The 22762-nt window shown below is 38.9% G+C and overlaps 1 protein-coding gene across 3 annotated transcripts in view; it reads left to right on the top strand.

The window, feature by feature from the left end:
- The first annotated feature begins 2569 nt into the window (after nt 1–2569).
- Nucleotides 2570–22762, top strand: part of shroom4 (shroom family member 4) — a 36880-nt gene continuing 16687 nt past the window's right edge. The window contains exons 1-2 of one of the 3 annotated variants that reach the window (XM_083541101.1): nt 2570–3016; nt 17805–17956. In XM_083541101.1, coding sequence (XP_083397227.1) covers nt 2894–3016; nt 17805–17956 — 275 coding nt within the window. In that variant the 5' untranslated portion in view covers nt 2570–2893. Of the gene's footprint in view, nt 3017–17804; nt 17957–21164; nt 21354–22762 lie in introns of those variants that run through there. The other 2 variants (XM_083541100.1, XM_083541103.1) reach the window with 2 other exon arrangements.

The following is a 22762-nucleotide window of genomic DNA, read 5'->3' as shown; positions in this document are numbered from 1 at the left end:
TTGTTAATTGTCATAATCATCAAAATTAAAAGAAATAAACACTTGAAATATATCAGTCTGTGTGTAATGAATCTTTATAATATACAAGTTTAACTTATTGTATTGAATTACTAAAATAAAGAAACTTTTTTAATGATATAATAATTTATTTAAATGCAACTGTATATTTGAATGTAATGCCAAGTGCAACACGTGAAAAAAATAGGCAACTTATTACCTTTCATCGTCACTGCGTGGTTCGCTCAAGGATACATTTTCTGTTCCTTTAGTGTCTATCTGATAGATGCTTAATGTCTGGACTGTGAGGACAACTCTTGCAGCTTTGTTAGGTTTTAGATTAACCAAACCATTTTCACGAAACACTATACCTGGTAAAAGACACACTCTGGCAAAAGATTTTGGAATCACTAGGAACAAAGACAGGACCAGTTTAGTGTATTTTTTCTTTCTTCAGAGTGAAATCAATTTTTTAGCTAATGATTGATTTATTTGTTATAGATATTATAGCTTGTTGTGAGTTGCTGTTTGGTGCAATATATTTGTACAATGCAACAAAAAACATATGAGAATTAATCATGCATTCAGACATCTTCAAGAGCCTTTAAGTATTTCAATCTATCCTGTTCTTCCAAGACTGTAGTATACATAACCCATAGATCCAGTATTTGTTTTTGTCTTCTCATTTCATTCCAATTTCTAATACTACATCATTTAAATCAAAATATCACCAACACTGCAGTGCAGATTTTATTCAACATGATCTAAACATGATCATGAAAATAGATTAACTGAATACAAATAAATGACTTTATGGTCAGACAGATGATTCAAGGTCAGAGTCATGGTATAACAGGTTGTTTTCAATGGCCTCTGGTACCTTGTCCCATTAGAAGAATTACAGCTCTTTTTTTATGTTGTTTATATAATGCTGGATTGGGTGTATTTCATTTCATTTGGGATCTGATGAAAAGAAATTACAAGGCTTCTAACATTTAGCAAATGTAATTAGATTTTAGATTAACCAAACTACTTTCGCAAAACACCATACCTGGTAAAAGACACACTCTGGCAAAAGATTTTGGAATCACTTTAGGAACAAAGACAGGACCAGTTTCGTGCATGTTTTTTTCTTCAGAGTGAAATAAATTTTTTACAATTGAACAATCACCACTGCACTGTTACTTTTCTTCTGTGTTTTGCACTATTTTGCACCACTTTAAAATCATGCATCCTTGCACCACCCAAAAACTCATTACACTTCTGTGTCCATTCATATTTATTCTGTTTATTCTGTGTATTTATAAATAGATGTCTCATCTCTCATCTCTCATCTCTCATCTTCTCACGCTTATCCGGGGCCGGGTCGCGGGGGCAGTAGTCTAAGCATAGATGCCCAGACTTCCCTCTCCCTAGACACTTCTTCCAGCTCTTCCGGGGGGACACCGAGGCGTTCCCAGGCCAGCCGGGAGACATAGTCTCTCCAGCGTGTCCTAGGTCTTCCCCGGGGTCTCCTCCCAGTGGGTCCTCCCCATAAATAGATGTATATATTCATAATGACATTCCTTTTGTACAGCTATATCTGTCATACCACTTCATACTGTATCATACTTATATAAAAAAACACACTATATATACCCTTATTCAGTTATATGTACATATTACTACACCTTCTGTATAACCTCATACCCTTATTTATTACACTGCCACTTGTAAATAAGCTATCTATGCACTTCTGGTTAGATGCTAACTGCATTTCATTGGCTCTGTACATGTACCCTGCACAATGACATTAAAGTTGAATCTAATCTATTCTAATCTAATCTAACTCATGAATCAGAAACTCAAAAGCTCAAAAGCAGTACTAAGAAAAACAATGAACCATATCCATTTCCAGTTCTCACCTTTTTTTAAACCAAAGATTTCTATCAAACACATGCTTCCTTCTGATACATATAGTGAGCCAATCATATCTATTCAAATTGCTGCTCGGATGCAATATCACAGGGCCAGCATAAAAGATGAAAAGCGAGCCATAATGTAACCTCTACGGCATACAAGAGGTCCCAGGTGCCCATAATTGCCTTGTTATCCTGTGACTGATACGACTCTGATATGTGATAGACAGTTTAAGAGTGTACTCAGCAGCATGGCCACTTTAGCTTCCTTGACTGCTGGTCCTGGATTCTGATTTGAACTGTCTCTGGTGGATTTTCTGTTGTGCATTGGAAACCACTATTTGCTGGGGGTTTTTTTTATGTCACTAAAAATAAAAAGGGTTTTCTGGATGGACACTTGTGGTGGTAGGGTTCTCTATTCAGGTATACCAAATAATGCTAGACTGAGTTTTATTTCTAAGGTTGTAGTGTTATGTAGGAACCAAATAAAAAAAAAAACTACTGGGGGGAAAAGTTACTTTGCAAGGATAAAAGACATCCTGCCTACACTGAGAAGTTTACTTTTGTATGCTGACCTGGGTGCAGTTTGGACACAGCTTTTTTTTTTTTTTTTTTTAACAGTTAACTGTGGGATTTGCGGAGGAGGAGCTGCTCCACTCCAAGCTGGACACCGGACAAAGCAGCGGTTAGCGCTTGAACCAAGTCCCGCCCCTTGAACCGTGCTATATTGGACTTTTCCACCGAAACTCGACCCCCGAACGGCCATTCGAGCTGTCAATCAAAGTGACTTTTCAGCCTGGAGCATTTCCTCCACGCGGAAGCTCGGCATGGCCGAGCAGCACATCCCTTCCCTCCTCCACTCCACCCCTCCAGTCCCTTCCCCTCCCGCGCCTCATCCCGCGGCTGCACGAGTTGTTGTTAGTGATGGAGAGACAAGAGTTCGTGGTGTGAGAAGTGTGAGGCTCGAGTGACACGGAAAAAAAAAGTGTGGAACCAGCATGGAGACCGTGGAACAGCTCGTGACCTTTAATCACATCCACGTCGAGCTTAACGGAGGCGCTCCGTGGGGATTCACGCTGAAAGGAGGACTGGAGCACGGAGAACCGCTCATCATAACAAAAGTGAGTGAGTCAGCCTAGTGGAGAAACACGTTTCCTTTTCCTCGAAAAAACTTTTCTTTTTGGAGAAGTTACTTTTGTGCAGCATGCATTGTTTTTTAGATAACTTGTAACACAATAAAGCCACACACGTGTGTAAATAATGCGCTACAGGAAATGAAGAAAGACGTGAACGTTTGGCGATGCAGATTATTACAGTAAAATATATAAATCATTACTGTGGTCAGATTTCAAGCACAATCTCTGTATGATTTTTTTTAGTTTGTATCTTTCTTAAAAAAAAAAAATTAGTCGCTTTTATTCAAGTTGTAGAACACTTTGTTTTACACTTTGTTGAATGAATGACTGCAGGATTCCTGAGCATTGCTTCCTCCCTAGCCTTCATCCATGTGAACTGAACTGGCACTTTTCTAATCATTGGAGTACTCAAAATATCTTCATATCTACAGGTTTGTGAGATTTAGCTTGAGCCCCAAAAAGCAAGCCGAAGCTGATGTTTTTATCTCCATGTTTGTGTATAGCACGGTTGTGTATATACCTCTTTCCTGGCATCTTTCCCAGATGTTGGACACAGCTTTTAAAATACAGCATATTAACACAAGGCTATAAAGAAGACACCCTGGGAGGGTACCTATGCAGGCGTTGAGTGTGTTGTTAACTTTTTTATTCACTACATCTTAGGCAATGGAAAAACATTTTGGTACTTACCTTGGGAAAGGACATTTGTGACTGTACAGTCACATCAGGAAAATCTGTGTTTATGGATTTATGACAATCAGCTATAGGAAGTTTAAGACAATTCCAGACTACTGTGTCATTTCTGCAGATTTCCCCCCTGCACTAGGCATGTTACATTTCTCTTTCAGGTTCTGTATAAATTCATGCAACACAGTGTCCATTCCAAAAAGTGTTTAAAGTAGCTTCCCTTTATGAATTCAAGAAGGCATTTAATGTACCCTTGAAGAATCTTAATTTCTAAAAATGTAAGGTTGAAAAATACATTTTGTTAATAAAGTTTCAAATATTTCCTCTTCTCTACCTAAATCCATGTTGGAGATGGTGAAAGCTCTGGTTTCGCTTGAGCAGGTCTTCATTATGCAAATAGATTAACGACTCAGGCATTTATTTAATCTCTATGTTCCAGACTCTGGTCAGTAATAAATTCAGTTTGTTTATCTGCACCGCTTTCCCGTAAAGTCTCCTCACATTAATGAATGAGGTCTAAAGGTTTCAGTGCAGGATGTGGTGGGAATTGTATTAGAGGTTCTCTTTGCCTGTTTCAGCACTGCTGCATTTTGTCAAAAAGTGTAGATTTGTTTTACTTGAATGAAGATGTTTTAGGGTTTGGGAGCCACAGAGATCACATTCCCAGACTCACCCCCCTGAGCTGATGGAGGGGGAGGGGAGGGGGAAGATGCCAGGAGAAAGAGGGAAAGGTTAGGGAGGTGGGGGAGAACTTTGTGGAAGTATGAGTGGAAGAAGAAATGTGCGTAGTTTGCTCTTATTTCGAGCTCGCATGGGGAATACTTGTCCTTTGGCCATTTCTGTACTTTGTAGAAGATTTTCGGTTGTACTTTAGACTTGAGACCTGGTTCCAGAGCATTACTGATGGGCCCGATTGATTTTAAAATGAGCATTACTAACCGTGTAGAAGAAACTATCTGTGTAAGTGTACCCATGCGTTGTGGGTATTGTATACCGTTTTTTTTTTTTTTAGAGAGTATTGATGTGGTATGCCCCTCCTCTTCCAGATGGTATCATGTGCTGCATGACTGCTACTCCACCCAGTCTCAGATGTGTCCCACTGACCTCAGGGCCTTTATCATGATCTAAAGTGTGACTGGTGCGATAAAGAGGTGTTACAGATACTTCCTATATTCTGATTCGGGACTTTCACATCATCAGTCTAATTGAACTTGCAGTGATGGTAGCATTCATGAATTAAGAGACAATGTCCTGCTGTGTAGTCTACTATTTAGTTTTCCATTTAAATATTTTCTTAAATAAAAATATGTATTTCTTACAAGGCTCTGGAGGATTTTCTTTAAGGCAACAAAATGAAGGTGTTTGAGTTTATGCATGCCTAAAGTGATCACCTTCACTTGAGAACTACGTTGTATTTAATTTGAGGTTTTCTACCTCTGTGGTTAATATATTATGGTTTTCTTACAATGACCATGTTGTGCTAAAAGATATTTGCCAGAGGGAAGTCTTCTTCAAGTTAAACTAGTTGTACATTTTCTAGCTGATTTGAAAGCAAGGCATGACATGCACGGTCGATCAACCGTCCTTGGAACTATACACCAGCCCTGCACATTATGCGAAGCAGCCTGGTGAAATGGGACTGATATGTCCAGTCCAGTTCTTCCCTTAAATAAACTCAAGACAGTAACAGGGCCACATGACATGAGAACTATCAGAAAACAGGATATGCTTCCTACTATTGACAGCTTAAACCTTATGACTGTTTTGACTGATGAGCTTGAGTAATGGCTTCTGTTGTAAAGCCCATTGTTGTGTGGCCACATGGACTGTGCCTTATTACCATAGCTTTGAATGCCTTGTAACAACAAACATTTGACTGTCCCAAACTTCAAGTGCCTGTTACCCAGCCTGTTGAAGGATGTGATACAGATGCAAAGGATTGGCATTGCAGGGCAAGGCATGCCGATGGAAACCTGCCACTGACTTTTCCATGCTTGCCCTAAACCACTAAATAAATGGCATCTTACAAAGACCCAGTGTTTCCCCCATTCTGTCTCTCAGTTGCTAAGTCTCACAGTTTGGGATGGAAACATTGTACATTCTCTTGCTTTTCTCATTTTCTGCTGTGAAGTTTATATAGACCACAGGGCACTTTAGTCATACTTTTCTCCCCTATTTCTAATTGGCCAATGGAACTTATTCCCAGGCACCATAGTTCTGGGATAAAGGAGGGGTCCTGGAAACGTTGTAAACATGGAAATGTTGCTCCGAACCACTGTTTCAGTGCAACTACTGGCAGTTCATGGCACTGGATTTATTTTGCTCCATAACATTGAGAATACCATGTGAAGAGAACTGCTTCCTTTGTTCTGTCATCAAGCAACTAGGGACTTTGGTTTCTGGACTGCTTTCCCCAAGTTGAATCAGGCACACTATCTGTGTGGCTTCTGTTTGGAGGACATCACTCTAAGGTAATTCTGGTACAACCGATTTAATGAACGTAGAGGAAGTGAGTGGAACAATGTTGTATTTTGACGCTGGGGTGGACCTTACAAAATCTGTAGCTGATTTTGGGTGTGGGAAGAATCTGATATCTGGTAGGAATGTGAGTTTGGCTCCTGTAGCGTTTGCCTTGGGTGGAGGAGATTTGATGGAGAGAGAGATATTGGGGTCTTATTGCTTCAAATAAACCCCCGCACATTTCTGTTTCCGGACGTCTAGCTAGGTGTGACAGTAGTGTATGAAGGTCTGTGACAATGCTCTGGGGTTGTTGTCTGGGTGATTTGTGAAGAACAGAATTCTGCTTTTCACACAGATAGTCAAAGTGGGAGATAAGAAAATGCAAGTAAGCAGTTCAAACAGATTTAGCAAATGTTGCTTTTATTTTTGTGGGGAGACAAAGTTGCTTGTAGGTACTATGGAAGTATACATTTTAGAATTGCATAAGTCCGATTTTCAGCAGAGTATCAACAAGAGTGCTGTTTCTCAGTCAATATCATATACCAATCAGTTTCTAAGTGCAATAGATAGGCTTTTGTAGGGCTTTCATGCTTGTGTCAGCCTTTATACAGACGCTTACTGTCAGAAAAGTGAAACCTTTATTTTAGTTAACTTGCAACATGTGAATATTTCTCTAAATAAATGAAACCTATAATGAATATTGTCTGAGACTATGAAGTAGAAAAAAAATTGAGCTCCTTTCAAGGAAGGCGAGCAGAGAGAGAAGGATGGACAAAGCGGGAAATAAGGGGGAACTTTGTTTGAACAAGGTTAGCAAAGGGTGCAAGGTCATTCCTCACACATTACATCCTTAAAAGACACACTATAGCCCTATTCATGAGCAGCGGGAAGCAGAGAGATGGCAGGCCATGTATTGAGCTGTCATGGTGCACCCTCCCTCCTCTACACATTCATGTTTCTTATGACATTGACAAATCAATCTGTCTTCACTCTAACCCACTGACTTTCTAACACCCCTTGTTGTTCTTATCGGAAACACATCCTGTAATAAGCATGATATTTAAGACAGAACACTTTTTAGTGTCCTTTCAGCACACTGGTGTCTTGTTGAGCGCTGGCTTACATTTGCCCGTGTTTGCCTTTGTTCGGATTAGGAATGTCACCTTTCCCAGTTAGCAAGCGTATTCCAAGTGCACCAGGAAACTGATGGGTTTTTAATTTGCCCTTTTGAATTTAAATTCAGTGAATACACACTAGCTCTCTCCCATCAGGAGGTCTTGAGTTCATCTTGTTGGACACATTTCAAAGGTGCCTTCTCACCTCTTAATGGGAAACATGTTGTTATGAGAGTGCACACACGGCCTCTGGAAAGGCTTCAAAAGCTCAGTGCATGTCTGAGACATGATTGATCGCTTCGGGATGTTTGTGAATTTTTGCCAGCAGTGATATGTGTCTCGATCGTCTTATAAATGGATATTTAAGTACTATTTGATACGGCACTTGATTTGAGTGTATGACTAAATAATGGAGTTGCACAGAGCCAAGTTGTTATTTTAACTGTCGGTCAAAATGTAAGCACACTCGTGTTATCATGTCTAAAATAATGCTTTAGAAACGTTAAACTTGCTTGGAACGTGATTACATTCTGAATAGGTTTTGTGTTTCTTACATGGGTAGACATTTTAATAACATAGGATTGATAATGAGAAAGATTGTTTAATGAATTGGCAGTGCTGCAATTGGAGCTACTCTTGAATTTATCTACGAGTGTGTTTTGAAGGGTGCTGAGATTATGTGGTTTGGAAAAGTGACGGTGGGAGATTAAAGCCTTTCTGATTATTGTATGTTATAAAAAAAAAAAAAAAAAAAAAAAAAGCAAAAACATCTTAATTTGGACTATTAGATGAGAAGTGTTTCGAGTATTATTGTGTTTTTGTTTCATCTGTTTTTGCGCAATGGTTTCATGTAAGAGAAGTCCTAATTTTGACCGTACTAAGATACTTTTTTTTTTTTTGTACTGTGCTGTTGTGGCTGTAAGTATATAATGGGAAATGGTTTTGCGATGGTTCAGGGCAGCTTGCCACATGTATGTGGTTGATTGACTGGGCTAACCTTGCAAATTGAAGTTGTGAAATAAAAAATAAGGCCTGCAAAACATATTTCACAGACAAAGGCAATTCTTGCACAATTTTTCAAAACAAAATATCAAGTCTAAAAGGCAAGACAAAATTTTCTCTCAAGTTGAATTGAATTATGACGTGTTTTTACAGTTCATTAAAAGGATAAATAACCCTTTAACTTGCTTGCATGCGGCGTCAGGTTTGTGTGTCACACCTTTAAGAGTCCAGAAGCACAATGGAATTTAAGTCTCGGTCAGGCTGCAACACAGATCAACTCGCTGAGGTAGAGCACATTCATTTTTCCCAGCCTGAACCATCAATAAAGCCTTTGTCGCTCTCTTCTCACACTGTCTGCTTCTTTCAACCTCCCTCCTTCTGCCTCTATCTCTGCATCTCATTTAATCTCAACTCACTCTCCCTTTTGATCCTCTCAACCGCTTCTACTTTGCTTCATCCACTTTTCTCTTCGTGCTTTGCTTTAAGTTTGTGCCAATGACAGGATTGTCAGCATGAATGGCATCCAAGTGCGTATTCGTGCTCTGTGTTCCCCTCCCTCTCAATCAGTAACTCTGTAGCTTTGTGTTCAAGGACAACCACTGACCTAAGATATGGGAAAACATACTGATAAGCACTTTTGTTGTGTTGTAGGAGATTAAAGAAGTTATGTGTGTGAGTGTGTTTTTGGGATAAGGGGGAGGGTTTTTTTAGTTGACAGGAGAGATAAAGGAAGCCTGAGAGAAGCCCTGGGTGTAATGCAGATGCCTGTGGGTGTTGTTAGTTGTGTGTGTGTTGTGCAGGCCACTGGTTGAAATCCTTGTCAAGTCATAGACAAAAGTGGTGCTCGAGAGGAGAGGCTCAGTTTCCCACCCCCACTATTTTATTACAATGGCTGTGAGTCAGATCTCGTTATCTGAGTGTATTCACTAATTATGAGTATTGACTAACTAATGCTGCTTATGAACCCATCTGGTCACTTTAGCTGAGTTGATTTGGTATGGGCATGTAAGAGCCACAAAAAGCTGCAGGTTCAGTTTTCAATGTAAATAAGTAACCCACTGACCTACTTCTGGTGAATTGACATGTCTCAGGTCATTCCTACCAAATTCTTTGTTACAGTCTTATCTCGATCAGTTTTTCTTAACAAAATGTGTGTGTGTGTGTGTGTGTGTGTGTGTGTGTGTGTGTGTGTGTGTGTGTGTGTGTGTGTGTGTGTGTGTGTGTGTGTGTGTGTGTGTTCTTCTACAACATTGTACAATTATAAGAATATTGTAATAAAACAAGATGACAATCATCTGAAGTATTTGATCCTTGCAGTAAAAACAGTAGAAATGCCATTGCAGCATTTTTGGGCAGAAATGTTAGTGAGGTATCACTTTAAGAAAGGAGACTAGGGAAAAAAAAGACAAGTTTAAGGCTCAGCAGGAGATGTGGAAGCTTCTGGAACAGGAGAGGAGAGTGTGTGTGTGTGTGTGTGTGTGTGTGTGTGTGTGTGTGTGTGTGTGTGTGTGTGTGTGTGTGTGTGTGTGTGTGTGTGTGTGTGTGTGTGTGTGTGTGTGTGTGTGTGTGTGTGTGTGTGTGTGTGTGTGTGGGATTCCTTGTGCAGCTGTGAGACCTCGTCGAGCTGCAACCGCTGGCACATTCTGCACACCATGGCAGGGGGTTACCGTAGCGACTCTGCTTTTGACTTTTTTTGGAACCTAAGCTTTGTGTTTTTGTGTTTTCTGAATGGTTGCTCTTAAACGAAGTTTCCCTGTGGCATTCGGGTATCAATTTCCATGTTGAATATGCATCAACACACGCAGCGAAACTAATTGATATGCACTCAAGCATCAGGGAACTATTATTATGGTACAGTCAAGGAGAGAAGAAATATGTTGTGCACAAACTCTGTTTGTTCTAAGCTCAGGTTTGTTACTCAACATAAATAAATGCCTCAAGAGTTGATACAGAGGACATATAATTAAACCTATAATTACTTTAAATTCCTTTTTGTCATATGGATATGCAGTGACCTAAATGTAAACATGTGATGCAGAATTTACACTGCTTTTACACTTAGTGCCTTTTATCCATGTTTTTTTTTCCCATACATAGGTGTGACAGACTAGTTGCTTTTTCCTGTAAGCTCTGTGTAAAAAGAAGCGGATGAGAATTGCAGTCTGTATTGACTGGGCTTCCTGGAATGTCCTCGTCCTACTCACTTCCTTGTCTTTCATACTTCTCACTATAACTTTATACTTGTTCTCAGCCAGGATATCTAAATGAAACAAAAAACATTGATGCTGTTGGACAATTAAGAGTAAATACAGATCATATATATATATATATATATATATATATATATATATATATATATAACTTCCTAACTCAGCGACAACAGCCAAGAAGTTTCATTAGATCGGTTTTTAGTGAAAAAATCAAAAGAACTGAGATTCAATGAGTCAAAAACTGAGTAATTAAAAAAAAACTTACAGTAAGAAATGTACGTAGACTAACAAACAATAAGATGAAGACACGTGTGTGTGTGTGTGTGTGTGTGTGTGTGTGTGTGTGCGTGTGTGTGATCATATTAGTTTGTTCAAGAATGTTCAAGACTGAAGAATCTTTTAAGAAATGCACTAATGAGCCAATTAACAAAAAATGAATGAATGAATGAATAACATGAGAATGAGAATTTTTATAAGAGAAGAGCAAGAGAGAAAAAAACAGGGAGTGATGGAAAAAGACAGGAAGATGACTCTTTGTTCACAAGGAGCATGCTGTTTAATGGGAACAGATGTTGCATGTGTTAATCATTGGCTGTCGTCTGACACACACACACACACACACACACACTTATTGTCCATGTAGATAGACACCAATGAGTATCCTAGACTAACACTAATATATATCATCTTCTAACATTGAAGCCTGACCAATATTACCCCATGGCTGATATATCAGTATTGACGTTTAAGTACACGCAGGAGAGTGATAACAGAAACGCAGCTGTTTGAAAATACAGATGACCAGCAACTTAAACACGCCATAGGCCTGGAAAGTGTTTATTTGTTACGCATATGCTCATGAAGAATCTTCGGTGTTTTATATATATTTTTTTACAGTCAATTTTATTAATACACAAATTGTACAACTGTAGCCGTTTTCTGCAAAGTAAAACAGCACGACTGAAGATCAGCTGCTGATTTCTAACTTTTTAAAGTTACAGTATTAACTGTAATCGCACAGGCGACTTTGTTAATATCAGCAGCTTTTGCATCTGCGTTCCTCCAGGAAAAAATCCCCACATCGGCCAAGCTTGTATAGACCCACTCTCAAAGGATTCACATATTATGGCCAAATATTAAGACATTCCTCACCCACACCCAGAAATATCCACGCTCCAGAGACTCTGTTTCTGGGCTGCATGTCTTTGGCTGAGTCTATGTTAATGATTTTCTGTCTGGGGAAATCGTTACCAGCATTGATAAAGAAGCATTTGTCTGCAAGCTGCATTCTTGAACAAGTCTGCTCCCCAGCGCTCCTCAGTTCTGGCCTCTTTTGGACACCTCCTTTAATTATGGTTCCAAACAAGTGTGTTGAAACCGATCTCATAACTCTTTAGATATGTGTTTTGACATGTCTTCCAAATGTGTTTAATATGCTAAAACCCTTCCTTAGGTTAGTGTTATTAGGTGTGAGCTATTGATCTCCTTCCAAGTGTAATCATCTCACTAATTCCTGCATCTCTGTATGTCATCAGCTAATGCATGCTTCCTAAATCTGCTTTTAAACCACCATAGTTTAGAAACAATGTGATCCTAATCTTTCCATAGGAGAGTTGAATCGTTCCCAGGGTTAGCTTTTTAACAGAAATAGTTTTTCCTTCCCTGCCCTATGTTTGCTAGCCTGTGAGAGATTTTTGAGGCCAGTCAGGTGACTAGGCAGCTGTATGGTGCCCTCATGTGCCCAAACATGGCACAATGGTGGGCAGTGAGCCAGCTAGCCAGAAAAGCAGAGATGGACGCACCCTGTTATTTATAGACCATTAACAGGAGTGACTTCATCCAGTCAGGCTGGAGTGTGTGGGCTAAGCCTGGAAGACAGCGATCTCATTCTTCTCTATCTCTTCGCATAGAAGTTGGCAGCCCAGTTCAGCCCAGTTCAGCTACTGCCTCTGTCATGTTGTTAGTTTGAGTAATGAAGATAAGCAGGTTTTGGGTTCAGGGGGTCAGGAATCGTCCTTCCATTTATTACAACCAGACCAGGAACAAGAGCAATTCAGCCGTCAGTAAATCAGCATTTATATTCAGGGGAATTTGAGTCCTATCTTAATAAATATCACTGTATTAACCACACTGTATATTTGCATATCTCATAATTCATCCTTATTTATTAAATGTGGCTTAAAAATTAAGCCAATATAGTGTATTTTAAATCCATCGTAGTTAATACATTTCTCCTTAGTGTTATACATGCGTATCTGAGATGAACAACATATCAGGGAAAGAGTAATAGAAGTTAAATTAAAAATGTTCATGGTACATATTTTGAGTATCAATTGTCCTGTGGTCTAAACAATGATGGCAAACACCTTTCAGGGTTTGTTTAAAAAATAAACACACAAAGCTTTTTTGGTCATGGCATTTGAAAGAAAGCAATACAATAACTAAGTAATTTGTTTAGAATCACATTTTTGTTATCAGCATTTTTGATTGAGGGGCTATTACTTTTTTTTCTTTGAGTATTTGAGTGCTTATCCCAAAAATGTTCGGGAACAGTGGCAAGGCTGTTCGTTATTATAATGACAAAAGAGAAATAGCATTACAGTATTACTATTTGGTCGATTTGACTTGAAAATGGTAACCGTGATCATTTTGCAAGAGACTTCCACAGCTTTGTTGAATAAAATCTTCCTTTGCTTCCCAGATCATTTTTCCATTTCCCCCTCTGTTTGTCCAGCTCACACAAGCAGGGAGAGAAATGAATTTTTTGAAGGATGGATTGTCTGCTTTTACTTGTTCATGTCTTAGCTGGATTATACATGATCAGTGTTGAAGTCTCAAGACATTTAGCTGTAAATACTATTGCAAATTACATACTGTGCTCTTGTTCTTTATTTAGCTGCCTTTCTGTTGTTTAAAAGATGAAAAGAACTTAATTCTCTGTTAAAATTTCTGCACTTGGGAAAATTATAATTGATTAACGGTATACAGGAATTTAATAATTTGATTATTTGCAAAAATTTTAATGTATCAAATAATTCAAAATTTTCTTTGAATTTCATGGCACTCGGTCCTTCAGAGAGTCTAGGAGCTTGGAATTCTGCACGTACTTTTTATTTTATTTACTTATTTATTTATTTTCTAATTGCTTATGAATGGCCGCTCCAAGCCACTTATTGTAGTGAGGCTATTCCCACTATGGGACTTATAATTTTCTAGCCTTGTTCGGGTAATTTGAGATGGCTCTCACCTACCGAGGCTAAAACGGAGAGTGTATTTTATCTTGCTGAGGAGTGGCAGGAAAGGAGGTACAGTGATGCCATTTGTTTCCTTTCCTCACCCACTTGCCTGTACTTCATTCCTCCCCCTGTTTGTTTTCACAAATGAAATATGTTAATTAAAAGCTAGAGGACATAAGCTCCCACTAGCACAATCTGCCTCCTCAACTCTGTTGTCCACCAGAATGGGGTGAAAAAGCTTTTTATTTTTCGTGGCTCATAATGAGGAGGGAGGTGGCTGAAAAAGGAGGGGGAAGCTGAAGCGGAATAAAGATGGAGGACCGTTCCAGTCTTTATAAAAGCCTTCTTTGTAAAAATGGTTCCTTATGGTCACTGGGGAGTATGGAACAAACTAGCTGGTACCCATGCCCAAGCCAAGCACAGGCACACATACACATATACAAATGCATATAAAGAGGCTCAGTGGAACATAGGTGTGGTGTGTGCTGTGCTCAACGCCACAGTTAATTTTATCGCCAAACTTTCAAGGAGAGCATGACCTCAGGACAGACGGAAAGAAAAAGAGAAAGAAAGGTAGCTGTGGGTGGACACGGTGGGAAATGAAAGACAGGGCGGGACAGATGAAGACCATGGGTGGAGGTGTAGCAGCTTTGTAAGGTTCATGTGGCGTGCATCAGTGGAAGCTTACAACTCCTCCGAGGCTGCGGCAGAATGGAGAAGGTCTGTAAGAAGTCATTTTTTCTGTTGTCTTTAAATAAACCCCAGACAATCTGGAATTAACCAGGATGGAGTGCTGTTTATTCGTGACTTGATGCAGTAGGGGCTGTTCTAATAGAAGGAGCTAGATATCATAGAGATACATCTACTTTTTCTTGGTTCTCTATTTTACCCGTGGCTCTCAGTCCTGGGTTTCAGGAGCTGTGAGCGCTTTGGAAACTGATGAGGTAAGACCAAAAGTGTGTGACTGTGGTTTATTGAATACAATGGAGCATTTGGCTGCTGCTACTGCTGCCGCTACCGCTGGCTGTGTAAGTGCAATAACTTACTGGCTTCATAATTAAGCATGACAAATCCCACTACAAAAGCCTACCTGGGATTGGGTTGGACCCTGGAAGTGTTTTTTGCTATTGAATTTTAGTCCATTATTGCAAGTGGGCAATAAAAAGGGGCTACTTCCTTTAAGTTCTATCTTTAACTGTGTAAAGGTGTACTGTCAGTGTTCCAGCTGTTTTATAATGAACATTTGGCAGCTCAGAAATGGATCTTAAGATGAAATAGTTATTCCATGATGCAGATAGAAATCTGCACATATTTAAGTATATATAAACATTTTAGTATTTGTGAGGGTGTGTTGATTTTTAGACGCGGGTTATCGGGTGTCTATATACACCACATTGCAATATAATCCATATTAGCCTGTGGGCATCATCTTCTGAGGAAGATGATTGAGAGAAATCCTGTCCTGGATATGAGAGAGAGAGAGAGAGAGAGAGATTTGTACAGCACAAGAACTATTAATACTTCTTGAAGTGGGGGGGGGGGGGGAATCCTGAGTCAGGTAGATAACACTCAGAACAAAAATAAGATGTTGTGTAACAGCATGGATAATCTGTAATCCCACAACATTCTTGAGTCCAGTGTAGCAATATTTTGGATCTATTTTGATCTCTCTTCTCAAAAGCTGTTTCCCATTTATCTTGTCAATTTTTTTACAGTGGATATGTTGGAATTTTGAAAAGCATGTAAGTGAATGTGATAAAGTAAACAAGTAAAGCGAGACCATGGCGCATGTTACATCCATGTTCCATGCATGCTAAGAGCATACGAAAAAGAGACTCTGACAGGATTTTCTGCTCTCCTTGAATGATTTCAGGAACCCATCCTTCTTTCATGTCTAGTGATCCTTCAGTGAAACCACAGTGAAGTATTTATGCAATGTTCAGAGGCACTCTCCCACACAACCACAGACTGAACAACACTTATGTGTTTATTTAGATTGCTGCAAAGAGGCTCGCAATTACTATGGAAGGGAGATGGTGAAGTAAGTGTGTGTGTGTATGTGTGCTAAAGGGCCACTTTTGGACTGTGCGTGTGTATGTTCATGTCTCTTACTGCATGCCTTACCACGATCTTCTAAATGTTTCCCAATTTAACAGCCTTTGAGATAGAACAAAAGAAAAATGGAGAGAGGGATGAAGTGACAGACAGCAGAGAGCTGCAGACATATGGTACTCATCATACACAGACACACAGATTGAGCTAATAGACATTTACAATTTCAAAGCTGAATCCACTTTGTGACAGGCTTCGGCCTGTTAGAACCGACTATACATTGCATTTAGATACCTGCTAATCCCACAGAACGGATTACTGCGATTAACTGTTATTGGCAACAAATTTCCATTTCTGTTCTCTGACTTCTGTTCACTGCTTCAGTGAGACTGTTATTTGCGATGTGTTTGATCAGGTAACATTAAAATAGTTATAGATAAAAAGGTGCAGATATACAAGTGTTGTTTACGATATGAAAAATGTTTATATGTAAAGACTTTTCTACAACTCTGTTATTAAGTCAGAGGATATTGTACAAGTACACTGGTTGGCAGAGTATTTAGACCTTCTGTAAAAATGTCAAACACGTTTTTTGTACAAATTTAAACAAAATTAAAACAACTGTTATTTTTGTTATGATTATAATTATTATTATTCAAATGAGTGTATTGGAAACACTGCTTTTGTTGTTGTTTTTGGCTCTTTTTCTTTTTTTTTTTTTTCCCTTCTACAGCGCTGTGGGTCATCATATTCATCTTCAGTAACCTTCCTCCCTATTTAGTTGCCAGTTCCTCTGTCAATTCACACTCACTAACCAGTGCTCACTTATCACATAGAGGCTATCAGCCAAGGAAGGTGAGGGCACTCGTTTCCTCGAAGACACACAAAGTCAGCCAACTACTTCTTTTCAGATTGCTCGTGCATTACCTCATACTGCGTCAGAGGGCAACCAAACACACACACTCACACACTTGTACATACATGAGCTCACTGATTCTGAAGAATGCCTGGTTTGGCTTTTATTGACATGAGAGTATTCCATCCCTCACACCGCCAGTTTAACACATTTACATTTACAGCATTTGGCAGATGTATTTTTCCTGAGCAACCTACAGTCACCTACATCTTGACCACTGAGCTACCATTTCCCTTCTAACAGCTGGCTGAAGCATCATCAAGATTAGAACTAACGAGCTCCTGATGATAGGATGCAGCATTTTGGTTGCACTGCTTAGGAGCCACAATAAGCTTTTTATCATAATAAAGTAATGGAAACTTGGAATTGATGAGCAGCGCTACCTGATGCACCACTGTAGCCTGCCCCTATATATTAATAATTAAAATAGACATCTTAACCTGATATACCCAGTAATACTGTCAAAAAGAATCAGAGAACTACACATTATACTGTGTTACTGTGTCTTTTTTACATCTAGGCATACCTTGAAATATAAAGTCTACTCTTGGTTCTCGAATATTTTTCTTTCGAAAGCCTTCTTTTACCAAAATATATTAGTGTTTAGTGTTTCTAACCATGTTTCTGATTATTTTATTAGTCATTTTGGTTTGTGTACCCTCTTTATGGCCACTAAGTGAATTTATTAGGCATGGGTGTGTGAGTGTGGTAATTGTATAGGTTTATAGTACTGTACGTTTATTTGACCTTTACCCATTCTGTACTGTTACACAGAGGAAGTAGAAAACTCCAGAAGCAAGAACGTCTGTCTGACACACTGTAATTGTCTGAGGGCCTGTAGTATGATGTGTATTGTTTGTGTTGTGTGTGTACGTATTGTGTGTAGTTGTTTTTTCTTAATGCCTTTTTTCTTAATGCATTTCACCCTTTCTGTTGTTTTGCTGTTTCTGTGTACAGTAATATAATTAGACATATTTGAGCCTACATTGAGTAAAAGTAAGTCAATGCTCGTCCTCCTTTTGCAAACAAAAGATGACATGTTCACCTATAACAAGTTCTGTCTTTCTTTCTGTCATCTCTCTTACTCTGTCTCAGATAGAAGAAAGAGGGAAGGCAGCTGAGTGTAAGAAACTACGCGTGGGAGACGAACTAGTCAACATCAATGGTTCTGCACTGTACGGCTCACGCCAAGAAGCCCTGATCCTCATCAAAGGCTCTTATAGGATCCTGAAGATCATTGTCCGCAGGTAAAGACTTTTCCATTCTCCACACACACACACACACACACACACACACATGACGTATGTGACCAAAGGAAGAAATGGCTAAAACGGGTTAAATGACATCACCATTGTGACCTTTCAAAGTTTTTGCAGTGAAGCTATATATGAGAGGGCGTATGTGAGCGAAAGACTCGCAAGTATATATGGAAGTAGCCTCCCTGTGGGTGGTGTTTGTTTTAGTGGGGCTGATATTGGTCAGATGAGTAGTAGGTCACTGCCCCATGATTGCTGTATGAGTCATGCAGTGCTACTCCATTCTCAGAGCACCAAACCGGAAACTTCTACAGTAGCCTGAGATCTGTCAAGCTGTGGACTGATCAAGCAGAGATCTTCGATCAAGGCAAAATTGTCAAGTCACTTCAGTACCTGAAACATTCGAAAACCAGTGCAAAAAAAAGAATAAAATAAAGCAATTTCTTATTTTTAATGCAGAAATTTAGTTTTTAATGGTCTGTATTTTATTTTTATATATGCTACAAATTCCAATACTGCATTACTACATCTATATGTGCAATAGCCTTTTTTTGTAGAGAGACTCTAAATTATAAATTCTTAAAATATTGAAGTAAAACTGAAGCCTTACCAATATCAAAGTAATTTATCAATTTGTACATGCATTTATTATTTATTAAGGTGGCTTATATTGAAACAGCCAGCCAGTAGCAATCATTTAGTTTTGTAGCTAGCAATTAGCGACAACCATTTTAGCGATAAACCTGTTTTTTATTAGCTTTATCTCACATGTATTGGTACTTTGGTAAGAAGAAAGAAAAAGTAATGCTTTTTTACACAGATGTTATGTGCTGCGTGCTCTTATGTTTTAAGGAAACTACAAAGTTGTGAATTGAACTTAAGCAAAAACAAATAGGAAGCTGCCATTTGTGTATTTATGTATGCTTTACACTCCTGGCCCAAAGAAATGGATCAATGTTCATCATGTCTATGAGATTTACTCTTTAATTTCTTTAAATGTTTACGCCTTTTTACTGCTTTTATTGCCTCTGAGAGAAACCTTTTAGAGTCAGCCACCAAGAATAATAATCTGATTGGTAAAGGTTAGTCTGAAAAGCCCTGCCCTACAGCCTACAAACTAGAATTGTATTTAATGCTAGATTTTCAAGTATAATCATTTGCCACATTTATCTGTTATAACTGTTTAAATCACTGCATGACTGTATGAAGATTGTATGATTATTGCTGTCGGAATACAAGTCTTGGTGTTATTGATATTACTTACAGTAGAACATACATGGAAATGTGTTTCTCCTCATTGTTTACTGCCTCCCAGTGGAGGAATCCAGAACTACAATGAAAATGTGCATGAAGGGCAGCCCTCTTCATCTTGCAAGGTGGTTGCAGAAGTTTAAGACTGTACATGCATTGTTGGGGTGTGTGTTTGAAGGGTGGATGCCGATGTTTTTTTTTACAGGGGATTTCCCCACACTTATTTAGCTGGGGTCCTTCTTCTGTGTTAACTACCAGATACTGCTGAATTAGAATGGGTCCTACAAAACACGAGTGGTTCTGTGCATCACAAGTACACCATGAACAGGCCCTGAAGTAAACATTAATGAATTGGGAGCAAAGGGTACAAGGAGAGTAGGAGTTTGTTTAAAAGGTAGTTTGGGGATGGAAAATTATGTTCTTATTTCATATCCATTTATTTGGCAGCAGTTCAGAAATGCACCACTGAGTCTTAGTGTTACAAGCCTGACTGTGTTTTTTTTCTGTGGCTTTTAAGGCATCCCAGGTCAGTGTGTGTGTGTGTGTGTGTGTGTGTGTGTGTGTGTGTGTGTGTGTGTGTGTGTGTGTGTGTGTGTGTGTGTTCTGTGCTTTTCTGTTCCTGTGGATTAGTGAACTCTTGTCACACCACCAGGGATTAAAGTGGTGCATAAGGGTCTGTATTGCTAGTTAGGCTTCTGCTACATAGACAAATTATGTCTATATGTTTTCTTTGGTTTGTGTGCATCTGTGAAGATATGAATTATGGGATGGCAGTTGGAGAAAGCACACTTCTCTCTTTCATGATTCTTGGATGTATATCATAGAGCTCCATTGTATCATTTTTGAGTGATGCGATTAAAGCTTGTTGCGAGTTTTAAGGCAGGATTTTGTGCCAGTTGGTGGTTTTGTGTTCATTTTGTAAAAAAAAAATAGTTTTATATATAATCTATTGTTTCTTTAGACTTAAAAATCATGTGTACATTTACCCTTTACTAAATGTGTACATAGTGGAGTTTTTACAGCTTCTCATGCAGCTCTGTTTCTAATATTTGTATTGCATATTACAGTTTTAGACACTAAAAAGGGAAAATTTTCGTGTGTGTGTGTGTGTGTGTGTGTGTGTGTGTGTGTGTGTGTGTGTGTGTGTGTGTGTGTGTGTGTGTGTGTGTGTGTGTGTGTTGGATGCCAGCAACTATAAAAATCAAACTAAACTAAATCCTTACATGTCTCTCCTTTCCATTCTCTGTTCTAGTTTTATGTCCTTATTTCTCTCACAATACTAGTTTCCGATTGCCACTTACTATCTCTCATTTCCCTGTTACACAACATCTTTCATGAACATGAATCCATTACAGGTGTCCCTAGTCACTGCATCTTTTCAACTTGTGCTAATAAATTGCTATAGGATCTTTTCTCTCCCTCACTCTGCATCTACGTGACAGCATGATTAGCCAGCATGTGCTCATATCCACATTAACCACTGAGCTCCATCTGTGTCCTCTTCTGTTTGAACCAGCAGATGACACATTTATGGTATGTGAAAATGGGAACATGACGCATACAGTAAATAGGATGTTTTCTAATGTTCATTGGCTGGAAACAGTGTGTATCTTCTTCCTGTTTACATCCATGCTATTGTTTAATGCCAAATGTTGAAACTGTGTGGTAGTCCTTGTCTGATGTTATTTCCGACTTAAAAGCAGGGACTTAATGTACAGAATCCAATTTTACACACGAACATATTGTTTAAAATGCAAACTTGTACCACCTTCTGTACCTTTTGTACAGTGTCTGCCAAGGGTGCGGTGACCGTCTTGCGGTGGGCAACTCCTTGGGAAATTCCTAGCCACTTTCGTCATACTTCCTGGTCCTCCCAGTCGCTCTTCCTCCTGCTGCTTCCTGTTTCACTTGCTGACTGTAGCATCATGCTTAGGCAAGGCATTCACAAGACCATTAACAGTGGAGTGACTGTTAATCCCTGCCCAGTATTCGTCCAGCAGCACGGGCCATTGTTTAGTCTTTGTATAGGAGTTAGACAGAGGCACACAGATGTACACAAATGAAAAGGAAGGCCAGAATGCTACAGGAAAAAATGTGTAAGAGAAGGAAGTATTGCTGTCTGCTATTTGGTATTATAGTGAGTAGAACTGTATCAGTATTATTCACTGTGAACCACCAAAAAAAAAGAAAAATCTTACAATCTGTTACCATAGTCAGTCATGAGAACCCTTTCTCTTTACTATGTGATCCATAAGTGTAATGTTTATTCATATTTAAATATTTAATTCTCAAAAGAAGCATAATTAAAACCGTTTTTTTTTTTTCACATTAGGAAATTAATAGCAATGCCTACAAAGTCCCCACCCCTCCTGTGCAAAAGGCTTTATTAGGTACAATAAAATTCTTCGTTTGCACACCCTATCAGCTATTATAATAAATAATAGATATATTCAGTTAACTCAAATGAAGTAAATCAAACAGATTTATATATTTTTTATACACCAATCAGCCATAACATTAAAAGCAGCTGTACAATATTGTGTAGGTCCCACTTGTGCCACCAAAACCGTTCTAATGATTTCAGACAAGCTAGCCTTTGCTCCACATGCACATCACTTTGCTCCCCATGCACCCCATCAATAAGATTTGATGGTCCATGAACCTGTCATTGGTTTATCATTTGCCTAATCTAGAACCACTGTTGGTAGATATAAACTACTTCATACTAGAAACATGCTTCAAGACCTGCAGTTTTGGTGATGCTGTGACCAGCCATCGCAAATTAGCCTTTGTTAACGTCCCTTTTTTTTTTTTTTTTTTTTTTTTTTTTTTTTTTTTTTTGCATGCCCAAAGGGTATTTTACTAATCAATTTTTGAAACCTGACTGTTCACTTGCCTAATGTGTCCCATGCTCTCACAGGGTCCATTTTTACAAGATAATCACAAACAGTTCACTTCACCTGTCGGTGTGTGTGTGTGTGTGTGTGTGTGTGTGTGTGTGTGTGTGTGTGTGTGTGTGTATGTATGTAAACATATATAACCAAGGCAATTTGCTAATTAAATTAAAATAGTCTTTTGGGCTGCTTCAATTGTGTACATATTCCATTTCCTTACATTTAGAAACCGTGCATGTTAGAGTTTTTCATTCGCTTGTTGTTCTGGCTTGTTTTATCCACAGCTGTGTTTTCATTAGACTAAAACCAGATGAGAATGTCTCATTATCAATCATTTACCCGTCCTTGTCCTGATGGCTGACAATTGGCTTGGAGTGTTGTCACCTGTAACAGGAGAAGTTCCGTTATTACATGTGAATGACCAAAGCTTTAGTGTCTTAATGTTTCTCATCCCGCATAAAAGCAGCAAATGGGTAAAATGCTGTGCTCACAGTAGGAGACAAAGTGAAGTGAGACATTTGGAGACTCTTCTGTCCCAGACCCCAGTGACAACAGGGTCAATAACATCCCATTTTATGGGTTTATGGGCCACAGGGGATGTGTCGGTTCCCTCAGATCTAACAGAGGTTAAGGTGGGAAGAGGAGAAATAGA

Source organism: Silurus aristotelis (assembly GCF_946808225.1).
Source record: "Silurus aristotelis genome assembly, chromosome: 5".
Taxonomy (NCBI): domain Eukaryota; kingdom Metazoa; phylum Chordata; class Actinopteri; order Siluriformes; family Siluridae; genus Silurus; species Silurus aristotelis.
This window is presented reverse-complemented; position numbering and strand designations above follow the sequence as displayed.